The 19,820-nt window shown below is 36.1% G+C and overlaps 1 protein-coding gene across 3 annotated transcripts in view; it reads right to left on the bottom strand.

The window, feature by feature from the left end:
- Positions 1-19,820, bottom strand: part of LOC150099961 (peroxisomal ATPase PEX1-like) — a 324,099-nt gene that overhangs the window by 3,143 nt on the left and 301,136 nt on the right. For all 3 annotated transcript variants that reach the window (XM_090402786.1, XM_090402787.1, XM_090402789.1), the window contains one exon: positions 12,641-12,810. In XM_090402786.1, coding sequence (XP_090258912.1) covers positions 12,641-12,810 — 170 coding nt within the window. The remainder of the gene's footprint in view (positions 1-12,640; positions 12,811-19,820) is intronic.

Here is a 19,820-nt window from a genome sequence, read left to right as displayed (position 1 = left end):
AATGAACCTCAACTGTAATGACTGTTTTTTTATCTCTAAAGTTTGGGAAACTGTTATTCTCATCTGTACTAAACAGTTCTTCCCCCCCCCCCCCATCCCAAGACTTAAAACAGTGTTTGTATAACCAAATGAACACGTGACTGCATACATAGAGGGATTCTAATGTATTGCATACACTCTACCATTCTTTTATTCAAATCCATCACTAATGATGTCCTACAATACACAAGGTGAAATATTTGTACAATAAATAATTTTTACTGTGGTATACATGTGATCTTATAATTATGGAAACTTCACAGATCTCATTATACAAAAAATATATGTAGTAAGTAATGCAGCAATGTAAGTCTCACTAGGATCTCCCATCCATCCAATTCCTGCATGTGCTACTGACATACATATATTATTTTCTGTATGTATTTATATATGTGTGTATAGATATTCTGCACACACATGTATATGTACAGATTATATATTTTCATTTTTTTCACAAAAACAAATGTTCCATATACTAAAATAAAGATCATATTCTTTCATGTGAAATAACACATACAGCTACACCTCACTTAATGAATCCTATAAGATGAAACCATGTTATAACAAAGTTGAACAAATGTCTGATTTGCTTACCATTCCAAGACTCCTTGGGCAATGAAGAGTTTCTCCAAATATAATTTACCCATAACATGATAACAGAAAGCATGCGTGACAATAGATTTGTTCACCAACTGAATTATTAATCATTTGTCTTGTAAAACACTAACACCTAAAAATAATTTGGAATCAAAAGCATCATTATCACTGGACAATACTTGAAGCTATCCTTGAAATAAGCATTGTCATCATCATCAATTTCCTGATATGTACCCTCAAGAGGTGCTCAAGCTAATGTGACATCATTGCATGATTAAGATTACCTTATTATTAATCCCTACCAACAATTTTCCTCCAAATTAGTCTATTACTTGTCAGCACTCCAATGTTGTCATAACTCATATTTCACTCCTCTAAGGCACTTCTAACTGAATCAATCTGCCTATACCTTGGTTTTCCTCTGCTTCTTTTTCTTGCCATCCTGTTTTGCTAACCTTTCTTCTTCCATTCTGTTTAAGTGATCATGCTACCTTAGATTAGCTCTGCTCACACATTGTGAATGCCAACAAGGTCAAGTTCCTTCCTAATGTCTTCATTTTTAATATGATTCTGCCACTAATGCCATCTATCCAGGTCCCTAATTTTTCATAGAACTCTCAAATCTGTGTCTCTATTCTTTTGATAAAATACTTTATTTCTAACCCAAATCTTAAATTCATAACTTAAAACTGGTTTGAACACTTCCTTGTATACCACCAGTTTAGTATTTTGAATAATTTCTCTCTTATTTCATATATATTTATTCAACTGGTCTCCATCATACCAGCTTTGCTAAACCTGTTGTCTATTTCCAGATTTAATTTGTCATTTTCTCCAGAAAGTGATGGACGAGGGTTTCAAAGTCTTGCCATACTGCAGAAAGAGTGCGAAAGCTAGATGCAACCCAGCAAGTGCTTAAAATTCTGCCCATTTTAAGAAGTTGAAGTTCTAGAGTTGCTGCACATTCCTGTAGTTCCCTAGCATTCTTAGGTGAAGCATGATAAGTCACATAAAGTTTGTCCATAAAACTTAAAGCGATTCACTCCTGCCACACTGTTCACTGTGTCACTAACAGACAATTCAAGACAATGGCTAGCACAATGCCAGAAAATAACACCAGGAAACTTCTCTTGCATTAGCCTCCTTACACATTGTTGACGAAGTTTTCTATGTCTCAGATATTTTTGTGAAGCTATACTGATTCTCATGCTAAATTTGTTACAGCTGTATTCAATTTAGTTAGAGAATCCTGGAGACTCGCACTGGATGTGTTTAGGAGTACAACATTATTAATGCCACTTTATTTCAGAACGTGATCCATATAGATAATGAATAAGACTGGGGATAACATACATCCTTGTCTTACACCTGATTTCCTGTATTTCCTTCAATTCTGACTTAAAACTTAAATATAGACTATGTATTGCTCTGTGTAATATAACTGTATTTGAAAAGTTTTTCTCTGGGCACCTTTCTGTGTGCCTTTTCCGGATCTACAAAAATTAAGTACAAATCCTTGTCGTATTCCCACGAATTTTCAACTATTTGTCATAAAGTGAAAATCTGATCTTGACAACTCTGTTTGGCCTGAATTCACTTGTTCTTCTCTCAGCTTCTCTTCCACAATTTTTCTCAGCCTCTTTTCAAGTAGGCTTGCATAAATATATTTACAATAAATAGAAATACCTAGAACACTTCATAGAGAAATTCCTCTGTAATTCTCACATTCAGCTTTGTTCACCAACTGAATTATTATCATCTGGAATTCAGCCTTCTGACCAGGTCTTCTCAATTATACAGTGAATCTGCAAATCTTAACACTGCAAATCTTTTATTCCTCCATATTTGAGCATTTCTGGTTGAACATCATCTACTCCAACTAGTTGCTTTCCATATTTCAAATTTTTGATGGCTTTTATCCCTCAACTTTATCATCTTTGATTCCCATTATAGTACTTTTTCCTCCATTTCTAAGTTTTTTTACAATAGCCTCCAGAACATTTTGTCACTTTCATGATATTTATCTTCTGCATTTTTGCTGAAGTCTTTTGATGACTTTTGTTTAGCAACTTTTACATACAGCTTAGCTCTCTTACATTTTTTTCTGTATTCTTTTAGGGAAAAAACTGCTAACTTATTTGCTAGTAACTTTCAGTATACTTTCTTCTTTTCCAAGACTGCTTTTTTAATTTCATGTGTCTACTGTGCCATTCTTATTTTTCTATCTTTGCAGATAGAAAAATAAGACAAGTTCACCACATGCCTCCCTAGCTGAATCAATGTTTTCTTAAGAGTTTACCACTGAGAATCCATCCAAATAATCAGTGCTTTTTTTATGGGAAAAAAAGGTGCCGTACTCACCATGAAGATGTTATTACAGCAACTTCCACACTTTTAACATATTCTCTGATATACCCTTGTCATTCTAGATTGCGTCTTGCTTTTCGTATCAACTGCAGAATGACAACCTCAGAGCAGCCATGAGTCCACATATTTGGTAGGGTTGAACTGAGTGAGAGGAGGTCCTATTGTCACGAACAATAACAATCAATGTTGTTGTGTTATTTACAGTTGTTGATTCATCAATAAGTAATGATATTTTGTTCTTGGAGGTCACTATATTGTCTATTAATGTTTTTCTCGTTTGATTTGCAAATATGGCTCACAATGTTAATGCAAGCATTTTCAGAATGAAGAATATATCCCATGTCTAGGCCATTAAGTTCCTGTAAATTTATTTCATCTTTAAAGTTGTTAAATGATTGATTTCTTCTCGCAACTTTGTAAGGAGTTCGAAATACTTTTCCTGTTAGGTCTTTATTATGAGACAAAGTATTTAGGAAAACTTTCTCTAATGTTTTGTTTTTTTGGCAAAGCTTTGTGAGCTGCACTCTCCTTATGATTGTAAATTTTGTTTTCTTAAAGACATTAATTGTTGTTTGCGAGATTCTCCAAAATGACCGATTTTACCATTTGCCCACTCCGCTGAAATTTTCGTTCCCATGTGTTTATCGACGGCAAGACTTCTGACATCACAACGCACTTTATAGCCCAACATTTTATTCCTGACATACAGCCACTCATTTCTTTCGCAGAAGTCATTTTTCTGCAAAAGTGTCACATTCGGGCCAATCATTATCAGAATCTGCTTCTTTTTGACCATGTGAATCTTCGGTCTTGGTTTCGTGATCCTCTTCACCAAGTGTATTTTTGGTGCTAGTTTTCTGTTTTACAGGATCACAAGTAGATTCAACAATTTCTGCTTCTTCAGCCTTCCTTTTTTTACTTATTTTACTCATTTTGAACAATGATTGCACTGATTTAACTTAGATTAATTCAAAACTCATGTGAACACCTGCCTGTTGCAGAGTGAATATAGAGCTGATAAACTGATATTGGAAGCAACTGGAAGTGAACACAATTTCCTGTTTCTAGTTGCGCACCAACCTATGAAACAGGAAAGCAGGTACCAACTTATGAGTGATCAAAACTGAAAATTTAATTTGTGAACACAGTATCATCTACTGGAATATTTATAATACATTTTGCTGTCAATAAATCACAAATTTTTAAAAACTTAAGAAAAAAGGTGTCAGTACTGCGTATTGTTGCATACCACCAGAAAAAAAGCACTGCAAACAATCATTAGCATAGAGTAAATGTCCCTTCTGCAGAATACATTTTTTGAAAAAGCATTCTGATACAAACAAAGCACACTAACTACAGTTTTCAACATTTATAGTCACCTCCCACTATAGCAAGCACTGCTATAATGGGATTCTCATAATAACAAACTACTGGAAAGTGCTAACCAAAGTCTGATAGGTAGAATGCCATAATGAATTTCCTTTAGCAGTGTTTGCTATAGTTAGCTCAGCTGTATATATTTGGATATTACTTAACTTTGGATTTTTTACTTATGATAAGTATTCTTTGTTTGTTGCATTTAATTCTAATATATCTTTTATTTTGAATTTTTTTTCTTGATCCATTTATTCTTACACATGGGAAAGCATAGACTGCTGGCCAAACTTGTCATGCCTTGCTTATCTTATGTTATTTTTAGCTCTAATAATGAAGTTTCTGTTAATAAAATGATGCTGTAATATGCACATACTAAATGGCTACATGCTTTTTTTGGGTGAAATTTTTTTTCACTTGGTTATATTATAAATTAAAGATGCCAGGAAATTATATTCTTGGTTTAATCCTTTATTCAAGCGTAAATTGCAATTTATTCAATTGCATGTGAAGTAACTTCATGACTGGGCAATTTGTATATAGAGGCTAATGACTTCACATCACTTGCCTTAGTATCCCATAATGCAAAGCACATATCCTTACAAACATGCATAATGCTATGCATCATGGGAAGGGTCACTACCCAGACTGGTTTCGCCGTTAATTAAGGTTGGCTCATCAGCGGGAGCCAGACCCAGAAGTGATACCAAGGTTGAAGTAATGAAGAAGTCATATTTCCATATACAAGTAGTCAAAATGTGTCACATGTGAAGTGAAGTTACTTCACATGCAAACTTTGTTTGCTTCACTTGAATAAAGGATGAAACCAAGAATATAGTTTCTTGGCATCTTTAATTTATAGTATAACTCTTCTTCTTCTTCTTCTTAACATGGAATTTAGGTCAAGTGGCCTGTTCTGGTCTCATGCCATCTATTTCTTGGTCTTCCGATACTTCTTTTTCCCCTTATTTTGTATCTGTATAATATTTTTGGTAGTCTGCTGTTGTCCATTCGATTTAAATGTTCTATCCATTTTTGTCTGTACTGTCTTATGTAGTAATTAATTGGTTTTATTTTCAGGGATTGTAAGATTTCTTCATTTGTTTTGTGGTCCCACTTGGTATATCTAGCTGTTTTTCTGAGGAACTTCATTTCTGCTGTTTGAATTCGTTTTTCATCTTTCCTTTTTATGGTCCATATTTCGCTTCCGTATAGTAAGGTTGGTTTTGAAAAAAACATTATATAGTCTGATTCTAGTGTGTTTTTGTACTAGGGATGGCTTAAATATATTATTTATTATGCCATTTACTTTGACAAAGTTTGATATTTCAGTGTCTATGTCTTTTTCTTCTTCGTATGATAGATCACATCCCAAGTATCTTAAAGTGTTTACTTGTCCTAGTGTTTTATTATTATTATTCGTGACACCTCCAAGGAGTCCGAAGACTGATCGCGGGAGGACACCTACTATTCTATCACTATTTTGCTTCTTATTGGGTTTTCTCCTTTAAATGCCATTATTTTTATTTTTTCTTTAGATATTATCAGATGATTTGAGAGAGAACAAAGAGCATGTCAAAATGAATGTCAAGAGACTGCTTGGAAAGATAAAAGAGAATAGTGTGACAGGAAGGGTGGTCAGTGTGTTGCCTAGGTATGATTGTGGTATTCTGGCTGAAATGTGTGAGGAGATGGGAGTACAGTTTGTTAATATGTGGAATGAGTTTGAGGGACGAAGTGAGCTGTATGGGAGCGATGGACTGCATTTGAGTGGTTATGGTGTGAGCTACTTGGAGAGACTGCTGCTGGAAGGTAGAGAAGTGAATAGAGAAAATGAATCAGATCGAGAGGGGAGTGATGTGGAAGAGCAGGAGAGTAAGACAGGAGAGATTGAAGAAGTGGAAATGAATGGAGAGGTGAGTGGTATGAGTATAGAAAATGAGAGAATGGGTGTGCAAGAGGAGCAGGGAAACGGGGAGGCCCAGGGTGGACAGGGATACACAGCGTGAGAAAGGTGGATGCTCCAAGAGGAGGTGAGAGCATGTGTAGGCAGGAAAGTAATGGGATGACCAGGGATCAAGAGGAAACAGATGTTGTTGCAAAGGGTTCTAAAATGAAGAAGCAGAAAGAGAAATGGCCCCAGTCCAGCATGGAGAGAGCACATCGAGTGAATGGTATCAGTGGAACTAGCTGTAGATCCAGAAATGAGTTGTTGTGTTTGTATACCAATGCTAGAAGCATAAGAAACAAGGCGGATGAAATGGTTGCACTAATTGTGTCTGTGTACCCAGAGATTGTTGGAATAAGTGAGACATGGTTAGATGAGGACGACATCCTGACAGCAATAGAGATGGAAAGGTATGATGTGTTTCGTGAGGATAGAAGGGATAAAAAGGGAGGGGGAGTGCTATTGATGATAGAGAAAGAGTTATGTCCATACAAGGTAGAGATGCAAGAGGGAAATAGGGCCAGTGGTTTTGAGGCAGTATGGTGTCAGATAGAGGTGAATAGAATCAAATACTTGGTGGGATGTTGTTATAGACCTGGTAATATGGATGGTGGTGATAGTGAAATGTATAGTCAAATAAGCCAAGCAAATAAGAAAAGGGTGATCATTATGGGTGATTTTAATTATGGCAATATAGACTGGAATGAAGAGATAGCGACTGGAAGTAAAGAAAATGAGTTTCTTGAGTTTTTGAGGGATAACTACCTCAGACAGTATGTAACAGAGGGCACACGAGGATTAAGGGTCTTGGATTTGGTCATCTCATCGGAGGATGTAATTATAAATGAGGTGTCAAATCATCCACCAATTGGTGAAAGTGACCATGAGGTGATTACCTGGGTGGTTGCCAGCAGTGCAAGGACCCCTGTGAAAAAAGGGTATATGTGGAACTACAAGGGGGGTGATTATGAAGAGCTCAGGAGACAGCTTGCAGATGTAGCATGGAATGAGGAGTTAGCTGGAAAAGAGATCAATGCAGCTTGGGGGATTTTCAAAAACTATTTAGTAGATGCAATGTCTAAATGTATACCACAGGTGAGAAGGTTAAATAAGGTAGGTGTGAGATGGATGAATAAAGAGATTAAGCGTGCAATACAGAAAAAAAAGGCATTGTGGAGACAGCATAAGAGAAGTGGAAGTAACCAATTTCATGAGGTCTACAAAGACCAGGCAAGGAGGGTGACTTGGTTGGTGAGAGTAGCTAAAGAGAGGTATGAACAGCAGTTAGCTAATAAAGCCAAAAAGAATCCTAGGGAGTTCTTTCGATATGTAGCCAGCAAAAGAAAGAATGATTATGGAAGGATGACATTGATTGGAGGAAATGGTATAAAGACAGCTGTTGCAGAATGTGTTGTGGAGATACTTAATGAGCAATTCATAAAGATCTTTCAATCTTGTGAATGTGACTTCATGGAGAGATTAAGAGCAGTTGATGATGGGGAGGAGACTGACTGTAAGCGAGCAAGAGGTGTTTGGGGAGTTGAGTAAACTAGATGTAAATAAGGCTGTGGGACTTGATAATATATCACCACGTATTCTGAAGGAGTGTGCCAGAGAGTTGACACCTGCCTTGACATATTTTTTTAATACGAGTCTTGCACTTGGTCAAGTTCCTAAGGAGTGGAAGGAGGGCAAGATTGTGCCACTTCATAAAGGAGGTGATCGAACTCAAGCATCAAACTATAGGCCTATCTGTGTGTCAGGTGTTGTGGTTAAGTTGTTGGAGAAGCTTGTGACAGTAATCTACTTACTTATTACAATAAAGTGACTGCTTCCTTGGACAGAGGAGAAGGATACACAGTAATATACTTGGATTTCGCAAAGGCTTTTGATAGAGTACCTCATGATAAGTTGACAGTCAAACTAGAGCAGATGGGGGTTGGATATTAGATTAGTGCATTGGATTGGAGACTGGCTATCTGATAGGTATCAACAAGTTGTGTATGGGGGTGCAATATCCAGGAAAAGGAAAGTCACTATTGGAGTGCCTCAGGGATCTGTTTTAGGGCCATTACTATTTAACTTGTATATTAATGATATTGGCGAAGATTTGGATGGAGATATTCAGTTGTTTACAGATGATGCAAAGTTGGGACGAACCATAAAGAGTTGTGAAGATGTTGTGGCCTTGCAAGAAGACTTGAATAAATTGTGTGATTGGGCAAGCAAATGGGGATGTGAGTTCAATGTTGCAAAATGTAAGGTTTTAAAATTTGGAAAACAAAGATGGGATGCAGAATTTATGCTTGGTGAGAATATATTGTTGGAAGTAGAGGAAATAAGAGATCTGGGAGTGATAGTGGATAAGGATCTAAAATTTAGGGGACACATCGCCAAAATTGTGAAGACAACACAAAGACTTCTGGGAATGATGCGGAGGACACTGACATGTAGAAGTAGGGAGATACTTGTTCCAATGTATAAGGCTTTGATTAGGCCACACTTGGACTATTGTGCCCAGATTTGGTCACCGGGTTTTCAGAAGGATGAAGAGATGTTGGAAAGGGTCCAAAGGCGACTGACTAAGGTAGTTTCTGACCTCTGGAATGTTGAGTATGAGGAAAGATTGAAAAGATGTAATTTGCAGAGTCTCGTGGAGAGAAGGAAGAGGGGAGATATGATAGAGACCTACAAGTTGGTAAGGGGTTGTTATAGGATCAATGGTGGAGAAGTTCTACAGAGAATAGTGGGAGATCAGGGGAGAACCAGAGGTCATCCCTGGAAACTGTATAAGGAGGGTGTGAGTAAGGGAGTGAGAGGCAGGTTTTTTTCGTGCAGAGTTGTGAGTGATTGGAATGCCTTGCCTGAGAGCGTGGTGTCTGCAAGTAGTTTGAATGTGTTTAAGACACGGTATGATGAGATGTGTGTGTAAGATAAAAGGACCTCCTAGATGAGTCTTTGACTCCATGAGGTCTTGTTTAATAATAATAATAATAATAATAATAATAATATTATATCGTTTTGAGATATCATTTAATGATTTTAATGATCTTTGTAAATCATCTTCTGATGTAGCTAATACTATTTAATCATCTGCAAATAGTAGTGTATCTATCTTCATTTCTGGGGTCATTTATATACCAAATGGGTTATACTGTTTCCAGATTGTTATAATTTTATTTATATATATATTGAAAAGCAGAGGTGAGAGGGTACATCCTTCTCATATCCAGCCTTAGTATCCCATAATGCAAAGCACATATCCTTACAAACATGCATAATGCTATGCATCATGGGAAGGGTCACTAGCTCTTGATATATCTTTCCATTCTGAGATGTGTTCTAATTTAACTGCTATTTTATTTCCTATATATATATATTTCTTGAATGGAAAATTTCTGGTAAAAGTTGGTTTGGTATGTTAAATCGGTTAACATTTTAAACAATTTTTGTCTACTAATTTTGTCAAATGCTTTTTCATAATCAATAAAGGCCATGTGTGTTTCTTTTTGAAATTCTCTTCTCTTTTCTATTAATAATTTTAAAGTAAAAATTGGATCTATGCAGGAATCGGCCTTTTCAGAAACCATTTTGTTCTTCTAATAGTTTGTCCTCTACAATGCTGCTTAGTTTCTCTTTTAATATTCCTGCATATATTTTATATCCTGTATTCAGCAGACTAATTCCCCTACATTATTGCAATCATCTTTATTTCCTTTTTTATAGATTGGGATAACCAGTGCTTTTTTCCAAGCGTTAGGAGTTTTTCCGGACATCCAAACCACATTAAAAAATTTCAGAAGTCTTTCATTAAATTTTTCACCTGCATTTTTGTATAGTTCTATATTTATATTGTCTTCTCCTGGTGTTTTCCTATTTTTCATCTTCTTTATTATATTTTTCAGTTCTAACATTGTGATATTTTCTATTAGGACGTTCTTTGTCTTATAATAAAATTTTATTTCATTGTTCTCATCTGTCCAGAGATTTTGGAAATAGGTCACCCATTTTTCTAAATATATTATTTGTATTTTTATCTTTTCTTTTATTTCTTTATCATGTATTTTATTACTTTATAGGTTTTGGGTTGTGGCTTAAATAAATCCTTTTCTAGTTCTATTACAAAATTGTTCCATCTTTCTCTATGTTTTTTCCTTACTTCCGCAATTGCACTATTTCTTTTATACTCTATTTCTGCTTCTATTGTTTTGGAATTTATTTTTTGGAATTTATTGGAATGTCCTTTTTTGTTTTTATTATATTTTCTATTTCTTTGTTCCAGTCTCGTAGTCCTCTTTTTCTAATCCATTTGCACTTTATTCCTAAGGTTTCTGTTGCTGCTTTTGTAAGAATTTGTTTCAAATTTTCCCATTCATCTTCTATAGCATTTGATTCATGTGTGGTTTCTGTTTTTAAGTTTGTGCATTTTTGATACTGTTGTCTAATTTGAGGATCCTGTAATGAAGAAATTTTGTAGCTTGGCTGATAAGAATTTTCAATTTTATGTGTTTTTAGCCACTTTGGTTTAAATTGAATTTTTACTGATACCATATAATGATCAGAGGTTAATTCAAAGCCTCGATATGCTCCTACGTCTAAAATTAACTCTGCTAACTTAAGATTTGTGATAACATAGTCAATTACTGATTTGTATCCTCTGGCTGACCAAGTATATTTATGTATTTCCTTGTGTTTAAACATTGAATTCATTATTCTCATATTATTATAAATGACAAAATTGTGCAATTTGCGACCATTTTGATTATATGTATCTTCGCCAAATTTATCTATGTTTGTCTTGTATTTTTTGTTTCCTATTCTGGCATTTAAATCTCCTGCTAGTAGTAAATAGTCAGTTTTGTTTGTTTCATCTATGACATTCTGTAATTCTTTATAAAATATATTACTGTCTCTTCTTCTTTTCCCTCTTCTGGTGCATATGCACCAATTATTGTTATGTGGCCTCTTAATGTCTTGAGTCTAATTTCTATTAGTCTTTCATTCAAATAGTTGTAATATACAATATTGTTCTTTAGGGATTTATGTACCATAATCATTATACCTGCTTTTGCTCTTTCTTCTTTTTTTACCCCACTGTAGATTTGTATATAGTTGTTTGTTTCTTTTGTGCCTTTTTGTTTTTTCTTTGTTTCTGTTACTATACATATCTTTATGTTAGCTTGGTTTAGTTGTTTATCAAGTTCTTCTTCTTTGTGTGCATGCTTCTCACATTCCATGTTGCGATCTTCATTATGTGATCCTTTTCCCAATTTTGTTTACCATTTCCTGAATTGTGGTCTTTTTCCTGATAGTCCACCAGGCTTTTCTTTGCATGAGACTTGAAAGTATTTTGAATTTCCTCAGGGCAGGTTCCTAACCTGTCACTGGGTAAGTCCAGTGGTAGGGCTGCTAACTAACGCCTCTGGACAGGCAGATCTAAGAATATACCGTCCATACTCAGTCGGCAGTGCCTCATTTGTACTTTTAGAACAGGATGGACCACGGGAAGGTGAGGTTGACATTTGAGTGGGAGAGGCTATGTATTGCGCTTCACCATCCCTTTATAGTATAACCAAGTGGAAAAACTTTCAACATCTACCTCTAATCCAAAGTATTTTAGTAAAAAGGTATGACACCTTTTGGCTCTTGTATATGGAAATACGACTTCGGCATTACTTCAAACTTGGTATCACTTCTGGGTCTGTCTGCCTCCCACTGGTGAGACTTCAATAAAGGTTGAAACTAGTCTGGGCAGTGACCCAGACTAGTTTCAATCTTTTACTTCAAACTTAGTATCCCTTCTGATACCAAGATGGAGAGACAACAAACACACAACTTGGTAAAGTTGTGTGTTTGTTGTCTTGGGTTGGATGAGTATATATGGCACATACAATGGGTAGTTTTCTTGGTTGGGAAAACTGAGGTAATCATTAAAGCCACATGGTCACAGCCTTGCAAAAAAGGGATGACTTCTAAATTTGCAATTAGACATTCCAATTGAATCAGATCTATTTCTGGCTGCTGGCAAGTACACTACCATTGTATCAACTTTTGTTCCATACTCATCATTAATCTGCTATTATAGCGAATTATATAAGGGATTGTAATGTTCAAGCAGGAAAATTTTGGCCCAAATCTCAATATTTTCAGGATTATTTATACAGAACAATGCTGATACAATTTATTAAGACACCATTTTAAATATCATGGAATATCTTCAATAACTGTTGTTTCCATTTATTTTTGCTATAAAAAGAGACAAACATTTCTAGAGAACTTAAAAAAATCTGGATTAAAGGAATTTTAATTACTTACATTTCTTGATATTTAAGACGTTCATTAGCAGAAACAGAGGGTTTCATGCCAGAAACAACTTTAATGAGATGTTTTTGGAAGATACATAAGGAAATAATGCTATATGATCGTCTGCGTCCAGATATTCCATTGAGATTTCGGCCGAACAAGTTCTCTTTAATTACAGTAATCTGAAAGTGTTGCAGTCATAAGATTGAAAGCATTTATATTTGAAAATTTAGATATAATAATGAATAATATATATATTATAAGACAATCCTACCCACAAAAGGTTGTATACCAACAGCAAAAAGGTTATATAATCCAGGAACCCTGCTCTAAAGACTAAACTTATTTTGTCTTTTCCAGGACTCTAAGATCCACAATCTGCCAAGTACTCTTGATTGCTTTACCTTAGTGGTGGTTAGTCTAATGCTCAGTGAAATGTTCTGTCTGTAAATTGTGTGTCTTCCTATTTCTGCCATCCTAGACAAGACTGGCTAACTCATCTTCAGTTCAAAAATCCTTTTAAAGATTCTTTGCATATTAGATGGGATTCAAACTCAGAGTTTTTCCAACTAACTGTTGTTAGTGACTGAACTACAGAAGCTCTAAAGAACAACTATAATACCAGCAAATAAGCCAATTTCAAGCCTTCAAAAGCAGTGGTCTCACCATTAAGCAGTGAAGTTTTATGTAATTAAAATGTAGTTAAGAATGCATTTTTTAATAAAATGTAGCTATCCTCATTTCATAAGTGCCTTTGTAGTACAATGTGGTGGATTCCTGCCTACTGCAATCAGCAGCAAACTTGACCCTGAATTTGAAATCCACCCAAAAGAAATATTTTTAAGGATTTTTGAATTGAGGGCGAGTTAATCTCATAAGGAGAAGTAGAATTTTATGTTGGAAAGTAGGTGGGAGAGTAAATGTTAAACAACAAACTAATCAGAGTACAAATGAGTTGACAGATATAGTCAGAATGTAGACAGAATTAATCATCTTATCATTATTATTTCGTGTTTGATCTCTAGAGCAGAATTCCTGAATTATATAACCTTAGTTCACCTACAGTATTAAAATATATAACAGGTTTGTACCTTTTTGTTTGGGTGGAATTTGCATGATGGAGAGGGAAAAAAATGACTTCAGTGAAGTCATTTATTACTTTTGAACCAATTTATTACTTTTGAAGTACGACTGATTGGATTAGAATGTAGACAGAATATCTTGTGCTGAATTTGGTCCACAATTCAGCAGAAGATATAAATTGGTGTCCAAAAACTAGTGTCCAAAGGCCGAACACTATTTCTGAAGATTACCACAGCAAATTCAGATGAATCAGCTTGTGGCAATTTGTATAACTGACTTAGTAGAAAGCAGGTACACATTCAAATTTTCAAATTGCACACAAAAGGGGTAGTCATCAACAGCAATAAAGCTGCAAACTTGGTTGTCTTGTAATGTCTTAAAGACATCATCTAGATGATTTCATGTGGGGAAGAATTATTGGAAAGCTTGAAGAAGGCTGCAGAATTACTGATATTGACAGGGAGTTTGTAATCTCACATAACATTGTATTCAATGGAATGTGTTCCAGACGTTTGCTAAGAGGTCACCCTCACTCTACCATGGAGCACGAAGACAGATTTTTGGTTATACCAGCAAAACATGATTGATGCACCATGGTAGGTTAGTTTGCAAGTCGGCTACATTCAAGCACAGGTACATGGATATCTTGACAAATTGAGGCAGGACATCTACGACAAGTAGGCCTATCCCAAAGGCCTGTAGTCTGCATCCCTATATCCAGACTACAGGCCACATTTTCAGTGGTGCTGTATCCACAAAATTGGAAAAGACACCAAATGACTAATGCACTCTTTACAGATGAGAGTTATTTTAGTCTTCCCTCTGATTCCAGATGACACTTGACCTGGCATGAAAGTTGTACTGCTTACCACTGCTAGAATGTTCCCTTTCAAGAACATTCTTGGAAGGGATTAATATGGCAGTGCTGGTGGGAAGGAATTATGATTAATGGATGCAGCAAGCTACAAGTGTGGAAAAAGGAACTATGACTGGTGAACAATACTGCAACAAATTTCAACTCATGTTTGACTGTTTTGTGGTGCTGTAGGCAAAAAATTCATTTTTATAGATGATGATGATGATGCTACACCACATCATACACGAGCAGTGGAAATACTTCTGGAGACTGAAGGTATTAATCTAATTGAGTGGCCAATATGCTCTCCAGATCTCAACCCAATAGAGCATGTTTGGGTCACAATAGGGAGATGCATTGCTGCTCAAAATTCTCCTCCAGAAAACAAACAAACAAGGCCTTATCTTTGCTCTGAAGAACTCCTGAATCACTCGGTACTAAGCATGGTACTGAGGTAAATAAGGCTGAAGAAAGGCAAATCAAGTTGGTCCTAGAGTCCTAAAGGTGTCCCTAGTGGGCTAAATTTGGTTGTCATAGCCAGTGAGCTGATGTTCTTAGAATGCAGGCTTCCCAAATTTGGGGGAGGGGGGGGAAAGTCTCATGAACCCAAATTTGTTGAGGTTTCGGAAGTTTTTCAGAGCTGAGGCTGATTCAAAGATAATCTTTCATATTTATTAATTACTAATTATATGAAGAGCCAAAGGCTTCAATTCGGTGACATGAACTTATCTAAGTTAAGGGATATTACATCCCATATAGTTTCTTAGCTGAATAAGAAACTCAAAGAGTTTCATGCCGAATATAGAACTATATAAAGTTCAGCGATTCCAAGCATAAGCAAATACCTGAATAGTGCAGCACCTGACCCATTTGGTAGTGCAAGCTGAGGCAACTCATAGCAAGGGTGAAGCAAGCTCCACACTTTCATATTTATATCTGCTGCAATGTAATAAAGTGGCCTTCTTCTAGCATATTCTGTGGTGGGTGTCCAATGCATGGTCAGCAAGTCCTGAGTGGCTATATTGGTGAAACTGGATGTAGTCCTTGTGTTCGAATATGATATGTGCAAGCAGACACTGACACTAAGCAAATGAGGATGAAGAAAGGCAACTGAAGTCGGTCCTAGAGTCCTAAAGGTGCCCCCCCAGGACTAAATTTCATACTTATACTTGCTGCAATGTAATAAAGTGGCCTTCTTCCAGCGTATTCTGTGGTGGGTATCCGATGCATGGTCAGCAAGTCCTGAGTGGCTGTATTGGTAAAACCGTATGTAGTCCTTGTGTTTGGATATTCTGATATTGGCTGTCCTGCCTGTTTGGCCACAGTAGGACAGTTTGCAACTGCAAGGGACCTGGTATATTTCAGGTAGGTCTAGAGCAGTGGTTCTTAACCTGGGGTGTGCGAGAGAAGTTTCTAAATTTTGACCCAGATTCGATGAACAACAGCTATTTAATAAAAGATGATCTTATTGAAATACAAGCCAGTGCATGTATTCAAATGGAATTTGAAAAACTGGACTTAGAACAATTCTGGTGTACACAGTTAGAACCTTATCCATAGCTTGCAAAAGCAGCATTGCAGACACTTTTACCATTTTCCACCACCTACCTGTGTGAAATGGGATTTTCATCACTTTTGCACATAAAAACAAAAGCCAGAAATCGCTTAAATGCAAATGATGATTTACGCATGGCTCTTTCAAAAAAGGAGCCTCGCTTCAAAAGTATTATTATGAATAAACAACAACAACATAGCCATTAAAAATTGAGATATTGTATGTATATATAAATGTACATACAATATCTGTGTTTATTTTTCAATAAATAAATTATCTTGCAATAGATGTAATTTCCTAAATAAAGAAATAGAAACACATTTTTCAAGGGGGTGCCGATCACTAAAAAAAGTTAAGGCCCATTGATTTAGAGGAAGTGGCTGGTCTTTGGTGGAACGGATAAGGGATGCCAATTTCTTATATGGTTTGTAACTAGTTGTGAGGTCATATTTTCTTAGGATTTTTGTTAATTTTTCGGATGTACCCTGGATATAAGGAATGATGATAAATTTAGAGTAATCTCTGTTATGAGAGTGGGAGGGGGGGGGTTGTGGTTAAATGGTTTTAATTTTTTTGGGGGGGTTGTAGTCACTGGCTAAGGTGTTAAGGATATGGTTAAGTTATCAGTAGTTAGGGAGGAGTGTGTGTGTGTGTGTGACTGCTAGTGAATGTATCTACCTGTATGTATAGGATTTCTGTAAACACAGATAACCACGGATTCATCAGGCTCATGTGTAATCAGTGCCTAGGAAAGGGAGACTGTTGTTGTTTTTTTTTCAAGGTAAACTGGATCCTGGGGTATCGGTTGTTTAAGTGTGTTGAGAAACTGTGGAGTGTATCCAGGCCATGCAGCCAAATAGCGAACACATCATCCACGTAGCATAGCCAAACAGTGGGTTTATGTGGGGCAGAGTTTAAGGCTTTTAAACAGTTTAGGCAACCTATCAAAAGAATTTAAAGCTCTGCAAGAAATGAAAAACAACAGTAAAATAATAATTACTAAAGCGGATAAGGAAATGGCACCGTGGTTCTAAACCAAACAGACTACACAGGTAAGCTTGCCTCTTTACTTTTAGATCAGTCTACTTACCTCCGTATAGAATATGATCCCACAGCTCCCAAATCAGAATACTCCATAGGCTCTTTAAGAAGGTTATCTCTTGGTCTGTGGAAGTGACTAATAGACTAAAACCTTTTACCCCAACTCCCAAATATATGGACTACCAAAAATCCATAAGCAGAATGTACCATTACATCCCCTAGTGTGATGGCATTTCCCCCCACATACAAATTAGCTAAACATTTAGCCAGAGTGCTCACACAATATACTGGCAACACACCTCAACACAAAAAAACTCAGCCCACTTTAAAGCCAGTATAGAAAACTTCTCACTCCAACACACTGACATAATGCACAGTTTTGATGTCTTCTCCTTATCCACCAATGTCCGACTCAAAGATACCTTAGTCCTCATCCAGGCCAAATTTCCTCCTGATATCTCAGTCCTATTTCAGTTCACCATCTTAGGCTATTTCATTTGGCAAGGAAAAGTCAACAAACAGATAGAGGGGACAGCCATGGGTTCTCCACTCCCTCCACTCCTGGCCAACTTCTTCGTGGAGACCTTTGACAAAAAAGCTTTTAACTCTGCCCCACATAAACTCGTTATTTGGCTATGCTACATGAATGATGTGTTTGCTATTTGGCCATGTGGACTGGATACACTCCACAATTTCTCAAGACATTTAAACAATCAACACCCTAGGATCCAGTTTACCTTGGAAAAGGAAAACAATAACAGTCTCCCTCTCCTAGACACTTTGATTACATGCCAACCTGATGGATCCCTTGCTTTCTTTGTTTACACTAAACCTACACATACAAGTAGATACATTCACCAGCAGTCAGCACCCCCCCTTGCAACAATATGGGATTATAAAAACCTTATATATCAGGGAAAAATTAATCAGTTCAGATAAGAATGCCCTAACCACTGAACTTAACCATATTCTTAACACCTTCTTAGCCAATGGCTACAATCCTCAAAAAATCCAAAAAATATTAAAACCAGTCAAACCCCCCCCCCATAACAGAGATTATTCTAAATTTATCACCATTCCTTATATCCAGTCTACATCCAAAAAACTAACAAAATCCTTAGAAAATATGACCTCACAACTAGTTACAAACTACATAAGAAACTTGTCTTATTTTGGGCACATCCTAAAAACTAACAAAAATCCTAAGAAAATATGACCTCACAACTTATTTATTTCGTATCCAAACACAAGTGGTACAGTAGTAAGTAAGTGTACAACATTATTTACAACAAATTAGGATACAGTGATCGAACCTCACAACCAATTACAAACTACATAAGAAATTGGCATCTCTTATCTGCTCCCAAAGCCCAGTCACTTCCCCTAGACCTGCCTGGAGCATACCAAGTCCCTGCAAACTGTCCTACTACAGCCAAACTGGCAGGACAGTCAATATCAGGATATCCAAACACAAGGACTATATTTAGTTTCACTAATACAGTCACTCAGGACTTGCTGACCATGCACCGGACACAGAATACGCTGGAAGAACGTCACTTTATTACACTACAGCGAGTATAAGTAAGAAAGATTATTCCTTGAATTATTCCTCGGCTCTGAAAAACTTCCCAAACCTCAACAACATTGGGTGCATGAGACTTCCTTGTTATTTGCCTTGTGATCTATTTGTTATTTCTACTAAAAGCGACAAAATGAGTGAAATTTGCAACTGTAAAGTTTTTTCCCATAGAATGGCCTGTCTACTGTTCTGTGGAAAAAAAAATTTGATGAACATCAATATTATATAGAATACATTAAACCACAAAAGTCTAGTCTTGCACAACATAATATTGACACTGAACACAGTATCCAGTGGGATGAAGCTCGTCTTCTCCATAGAAGCAGTTTGAAATATGAATGCCATTTCAAAGAAAGTTGCGAAGCCTATTTATATCGGCCAAATCTGAATAGAAATGATTACTTCTATCTCCCAAACGTTTGGGAGATAGAAGTAATCATTGTATTTTGTATCTTGTATTCCCTTTTCTTTGATTTGTTTGTTTCTATGCACTGTTATTTTTGGTACGAAATATCTGTACTTTAATTTCATTAAAGTTAATTACTGTGATTATCGTGTAATTTGTTGTTTCCGATATTCTGAATTGGTAGTGATCTCCTCTACTGACATAATCACAAAGCTCTAATATCATATTTCTTTGATAATCCAATGTTTTATTGATACAGCATTCTCTTTCTAAAATATTTTCAGCTTTTCATGAAACTGTTGATAAGAGGCATCAGGGTCAAGTGAGTCAGCAGGGATTTTCAGAAGGAAGGAGAGAGAGAGAGAGAGAGAGAGAAGCAATATTTGCTTTAAAGAGTAGTATTTTCTTTGAATTGTGTAAAATTAAACTTTTGTCGTCTTATTTTCTTTGTGGTTCTCATCCCATTTAATTCCCATTAATATCCCATTTAATTTAGTCATAGCAACATTTATGTTGATATGACTAAATTAAATTAATATAATATGAATAAATTAAATTAATGGTCATAGTAACATTTTCATGCAAAATGTTCCTGAGATTTCAAATGAACACATCAACTACATTCTCAATGGAGAACTTACAGAATAAATACAACTCTTGTCAGCTGTTTAG

Source organism: Typopeltis vanoorti, chromosome 13 (genome assembly GCF_054136105.1).
Source record: "Typopeltis vanoorti isolate ZY-2024b chromosome 13, IOZ_Tvanoo_1.0, whole genome shotgun sequence".
NCBI classification, from domain to species: Eukaryota; Metazoa; Arthropoda; class Arachnida; order Uropygi; family Thelyphonidae; genus Typopeltis; species Typopeltis vanoorti.
Note: the sequence above shows the minus strand (reverse complement) of the source record. Positions and strands in the feature narration are given on the sequence as shown.